The sequence below is a fragment of the Ursus maritimus genome, unplaced genomic scaffold (assembly GCF_017311325.1).
Source record: "Ursus maritimus isolate PB19 unplaced genomic scaffold, ASM1731132v1 scaffold_8, whole genome shotgun sequence".
In the NCBI taxonomy this organism is placed as follows: Eukaryota; Metazoa; Chordata; class Mammalia; order Carnivora; family Ursidae; genus Ursus; species Ursus maritimus.
In genome coordinates this window covers 75,825,012-75,831,011 of record NW_024426996.1, presented here as the reverse complement: position 1 = coordinate 75,831,011, position 6,000 = coordinate 75,825,012, and the positions used below count along the sequence as shown (strand labels likewise).

The 6,000-nt window shown below is 55.7% G+C and overlaps 1 protein-coding gene across 1 annotated transcript in view; it reads left to right on the top strand.

Annotated features, from left to right (window-relative positions):
• The first annotated feature begins 1,172 nt into the window (after positions 1–1,172).
• Positions 1,173–6,000, top strand: part of OTOP1 (otopetrin 1) — a 28,933-nt gene continuing 24,105 nt past the window's right edge. The window contains exon 1 of the mRNA XM_040625495.1: positions 1,173–1,545. Coding sequence (XP_040481429.1) covers positions 1,173–1,545 — 373 coding nt within the window. The remainder of the gene's footprint in view (positions 1,546–6,000) is intronic.

Here is a 6,000-nt window from a genome sequence, read left to right as displayed (position 1 = left end):
TTAGGACACTTTTTTGCAGAAACCTGGGGTGGGGGGGATCTTCTCTATGGCGGCATATGAGCTGGACACCTTGAACACGTTCAGCTTTAGATGGGCTGGTGGGTGGGGGTGCCGAGGGAGCCGCTCTGGCATCTGTGATTCTGGGGGGGGGCCAGCAGCCCCCACTCCCAGTGCCCTTGGTGCAGAAGTAGCTTCCCGTTCTCTCGGAAGAGGGACAGAGATGATCTCTTTTCTTGGGGAGTAGCTCCTGTCTTCTCCCCATCTGGGCATCTCCTGGAAGACACACAGGTACACCAGATGGACAAACACAGACAAAAACAAAAAGACACCCCCCCCCATTCATAGATCTAGGGACAAGCGCTGTGACACCTTCCCCTCCCCACCCCAAGCAGACACAGCCCAAAGACAGTTGGCCAGACACAGAGAGACCCGCACAGAGAAAACATACCGCAGAAATACGCAGGGTGGAGGCCAGAACGACAAACAAAACTCACGCACAGGAACACTTCCAGGCTCACCTGGACCTCTGCGGTCCGCGACTCAGGGGCTCTGGGGCAGCCTGAACAGGGCTTGCACCTGCGGATCCCCGGGGCGCCCCGCGGGACCGCAGCCACGCCCCCCCCCGTGCCTACTCCCACCCGCGGGCTCTGGGTGACCCCTCGCCCCTTACCCCCACCCCGGGAGCCGAAGGGAGCCACCTATCGCCGGCCAATTTCCGCGAAGCCCTGGTAGGGCTAGGTGGGCGGGCGTCGGCGCAGCGGACAGGAGGGCAGGGCGCGGGCAGGGGAGCAGGAGGACTCGCGGACGTCGCAGGAGGGCTGGCCCGGGTCCCAGGCGTCAGGGGCGGGGAGCGGTCCGCGTGGGTCGCGGAGTGGGCGGGAGCGCTGCACCGGGCTTTGCGGAGTCTGGGGCAGTGGGCAGTGCGCGTTCAGGAGCGCAAGGACGAAGCCGGGGTCAGCGCGGGTCAGCGGGTGGGGGACGGTGGTCAGCGGACCGGTGTGCACCTTGACCGAGGGCAGGGGGGCAGAAGCGGGACGGGCAGGGGTCGGCGAGGATCGGGAGAGGGGGGCTGCTTGGCAGAGAGCGTCAGGGCGAGGGCAGGGGTCGGAGCAGCAGGTGGGGGCCGGGCCGGAGCGGCTCTCGGAACCAGAGTCCGGGCGGGTCACCGCACGATGCCCGAGGGCCAGGGGGCGCCCGCCTCTCCCCAGGCGGCTCGCAGCGCCCCGGGCAGGGGGTCGTCGGGTCCGGCGGGGTCCCCGGAGTCCGCGGGCCGTCGGCGGGGCGCCGTCCGCGCCAGCGTGCCGCAGAAGCTGGCGGAGGCGCTGAGCAGCCAGTACGGGCTGATCGTGTTCGTGGCGGGGCTGCTGCTCCTGCTGGCCTGGGCCGTGCACGCCTCGGGCGTGGGCAAGAGCGCCCTGCTCTGCTTCCTCACGGCGCTCATGCTGCTGCAGCTGCTCTGGATGCTGTGGTACGTGGTCCGCAGCTCCGCGCACCGCCGCCTCATCCGCCCCAAGGACACGCACGCCGGCGCGCGCTGGCTCCGTGGTGAGTCTCCCGGCAGCGCGTCGGGCTCTCCCCTCCTCCCTCCTTCTCTCTTTCTCGGCGTTAAGCCTGGTTTGGTGCAGTAGCCTCCACTCCCTGCCCTCGGGCTCTTGTCACACGTTCCGTCTGCAGCTACAAACCTGTTCCCGTCTCTCCTTGGCCCAAATTCCCGCAGCGGCTCCCCGACCCCACGAGGGAGACCACGCTCCCTACCCTGGCCTTCCTGGCCTTCTAAGACCAGTCCCCAGAGGGCCTCCCGTTTTATCCTCTCCTTTGCCCTCCTTCTGTGCTCCAGTCTGAAAGGCTTTTAGTTCCCAGGTGCAAGGTTTCCTAGCTCCAGGCCTTTGCATATTCTGTTCCTTCCTCCTGCAGCGCCTTCCCCTCGCCCTGCTTTCCAAGACAGGGCTCAGGCCTCACTCCGTCCTCCCCTGCGATGCCTCTCTGATTCCCCCTGCTCTTTGTGGTGCTGACCCCACTCCTCCACCCCTCACGGTGCCCTGGGTAGTTGATACTTCTGTCCCCTCCCCCCACTCCCCCAGGGGAGCTCTGTGGTGCTCCTCTCTTATTCCTAGAGCCAGCTCCGGGTCTGGGGTAGAGTAGATCCTAAGAGCAGGTACGAGCATGCAGTTGGGACCAATGGAGTCATGGAGAACTGGGTCAACACTGGGACAGTGGAGGGTAGAAGCACTTGCTAGGTACTCACAACAGACTGACTGAAACATTGTCAAGATGGAAGGTTCTCCTCTGTCAGGAGTGTCTCTGCTCTTGAAAGGGAGACAAACATGGTGGAGTCCAGGGGAGGAGGGAGTCGAGAGTGTGTGGTGGAGAAAGCGGCTCTCTGAGAAAGGCTGGGTTCATCTCAGTCTGGGTTCATCACACGTCTCTACCTGAATTCTCTAGAGGTCTGAATTTAAATCTCCCTTTCCTTGTCCTTGCATGACCTTGGGCATGTGACTCGATCTGCTCACCCTCTGAGTTTCCACAGAGGGAGAGTGACTGCTGGCTGGGTGCCCAGCGCACATCCGTTCCCCTTCCCACCTACACCCCTACAAAGGTCCGGCTGGGGGCCACCTTCCCCACCCCGCCTGGCGGGAGCTACTCCTCCCTCCCACCCGCTTCCATGTCTCTGTCTGTGGAGAGTGTTTCGCTCCTTGTCAGCTTCCACCTTGTATCATGACTCCTTGGATCTGGAGGAGATTTTGGGTTCTTAGGCTCAGAGACTGTGTCTAGTTCACCTTGCCTTCGGAAAAACTGGCCACAACTCTGGGCTGGCCCAAATTCCTGTTCTGAAAACAGTTGTTTTAGGGAGGTTCATGGTTTTGTGACTGAACAGCGGGGAACCCGGCACCATATCAAACACACAAACAGGGGGCGCCTGGATGGTTCCATTGGTTAAGCGTCTGCCTCGGGCTCAGCTCATGATCCCAGGGTCCTGGGATCAAGTCCCACGTCAGGCTCCCTGCTCAGTGGGAGTCTGCTTCTCCCCCTGCCCCACTCATGCTCTCTCTTAAATAAATAAATAAAAATCTTAAAAAAAAAAAACAATAGGCATGAGATGTTGCTTCGTGGAGTGGGATTTACACAGGCTAAAAGCTGTTACACACACAGGTTTTTGACCTCTGCTTTCCTATAGTGGAAGGATCCCTTCTTTGTCCCTTCCTCACTTCCTTTCTCCTCCATCCTTCTTCCCTTCCTCCTTCCTCCCTCCTGCTCCATTAGTTCCTTTCTCCTTCACTCCTCCCCATTCCCTTCTCCCTCTATCCTTGCCCCTTCCCTCCTCCACCCCTCCCTCCCCTGCTCTTCCTCTCTCTCTTCCTCCTCTCTCTCCCTCTTTCCAGGAAGACTCCAAGCATTGGGATCCGAGTCAGTGGGTGAATAGTGGTACCAGTTCCCAAGATTAGGAAGGCAGAGGGAGGAGCACTGGTGGGGACGCAGGATCAAGTTTCCTCTCGTGGGCATGTTACTTTGGAGATATCTGTTGGACACGAAGTAGTGATAGAATGAATGTGGCAATATAGTGAGAGCACATAGTAGGTGTTCAGTAAATGGTGGCTGTTTAAACAATCATGATAACATAACCATTCGAATGAGGTATGTGGATAATGGAAATAGTGCTGGCCCTGGAGGTTTGGCTCCATGTTCCAGCTCGAGGAACTTCACCTTCTGAGTCCCTGCTTCCTCATCAGTAAAATGAGAATCCCGGTTGCTTTTCAGGGAAGAGCTGGGAGAGCCGCATCAGGTGAACACAGTTTGCAAAGCACTATGATCCCTGTAAATGAGCTGTATTTCATCAAAGAAGCCAGAGGCTAATTGTCCAGAGAGGAAAGAACGTTGGGGTGCCAAGGGAATGCTTCAGCCCCAGCTAGGGCTGAGGTTTTCCCTGGAAGCATAGCTGGAAAGACAGGTTTGACTTAGCTCTGGCTTCTGTGACAGCCTTAGAAGTCTGGGGCTCTGAGAAAGAGCCAGCCTGTGGAATTCGGGGCACTAACAGTTTCCAGAGAAAGTTTCTGGGTCTTGGTATGGGCTGTGAGGCATTTCTTTGAGCAGAAAATATTCTGTTCCACCTACTGGGTGTGAGAAAGTGAAAACTTCCTTTGGAACAAAAAATATTGACCTATTAAAAATGTTAGTAGAAGTGATGGATTATTAGTCCAGCTCCTCTGTTTGCTAAGGAAGGAGACTGATTTTTTTATTTTCTGGAAGGAACGACAGCAGCCTGGATATCTCGTGCCAGCCCCGTGGGCGCGGTGACATGCAAGCCCATGGAATAGCTGGGTCGTCTGGTGAATTACTAGGGTCCTGTTTCTGGTCTGTTTCTAGCCCCTTAAAAGACTGCAGTGGCTCACCTCCCAGTGGTAGGATTTCATTGTTGTTACTGCTCTGTGTCAAGCCCAGCGAAGTGTTATTATTTTTTTTTTAATTTTTTTAAATGATTTTTTATTATATTATGTTAGTCACCATACAGTACATCCCCGGTTTCCGATGTAAAGCTCGATGATTCATTAGTTGCGTATAACACCCAGTGCACCATGCAATACGTGCCCTCCTTACTACCCATCACCAGCCTATCCCATTCCCCCACCCCCCTCCCCTTTGAGGCCCTCAGTTTGTCCAGTGAAGTGTTATTAACACAAACTTATGGGAACAACGCCAATAAGAATAACAGGTGTTTATCAAGAAACTTCAGAATGCACGTAAGTTAGAAGCATTGTCTCAATTATTTGTCACAGTGATTTTTTTAATGCTTGTGAGTAATCACCCCCAAATTTACTCCTTTTATAAGATCAGATTTTTACGTAGTACTTTTTCCTTAGAATGAGACACACCCATATGATACATTACACCGCTGTCTAGCATGCCAGCCCTGGAACTGGGCACAGCACTATGCTCATTGTCCCTTAAGGGACTGGAAGTGAAGGGGCAGAGGTGAGCTGCTTATGTGAGACCAGCCTAGGGGTGGTGGCTGTAGACATAAATGTCGGGAACATGATGACGGGTTTGGGAAACAGGCTGTCCCCCCCGTAAGTAAGTGAAGGTCGGTAAAAGAGATGGGTCCACGTGTGTGTGTGTGTGAAGAGGGCAGAGAGAAACAAAGGGGGACGAGGGGAAGGGCAAAAGCTACATGTAGGACACAGAGATGCAACAGTCTGGACCCTCGGGGGGTCCCACAATCTGGAAGTGCAGTCACAACTCCCGAGAAACCACCAGGGATGACGCCAGGATCGCAGAACCATGGATGCCATCACGGGGGAGCTGTCGGGTGGGTCCCGGGGATCGCACCCACCCTGCTGACTTTGCAGCAGGTGCAAGCTCATGAACAGCGGTCTGGACTTCACTTTGCTGTCCCTGCTCAGAACGCACGTTCACCTTAATTTCACAGCCTCATTCTTCTGCAGACATAGCGTCTCTCCACACACTCCTTGTTGTCTCTGCCACAGGGAGAGCAAGCCCCACATCAGTGTGTCCCAGACATTCTTCCTTCTTCTTTTTAAAATAGCTTTATTGAGATAAACTCCGTATGCTCTACAATTCGCCCATTTGAAGTGCAGGAGTCAAAGGTTTGTAGTCTATTCACAGAGAAGTGGAACCAGACCCGCTGTCAGTTGGAGAACACTTCAACCATCTCGAAAAGAAGCCCTGACCCCTTTAACTGTCATCCCCTCGACCTCTAACGCCCCCCTGGCCCTCGGCCATCACTCGTCCACTTCCTGTCTCTGGATTTGTCCAGTCCGGACATTTCCTCCGGATGGAATCACGTGGTCTGTCATCTGTGTGACTGGCTTCTTTCACTCAGCAGGTTTCAATATCACATGTTTTCAGCTTCACAGCCACTCTCGAGGTGGGTGTCATCACCCCCATTTACCAGCCCCGGAAGCTGGGTTTCAGGAGGAGGGCTGAGCTCCCCATCACCGGACATGTTTGAACAGAGTGAGAAAGAGAAGAGGGCTGAGCTCCTTG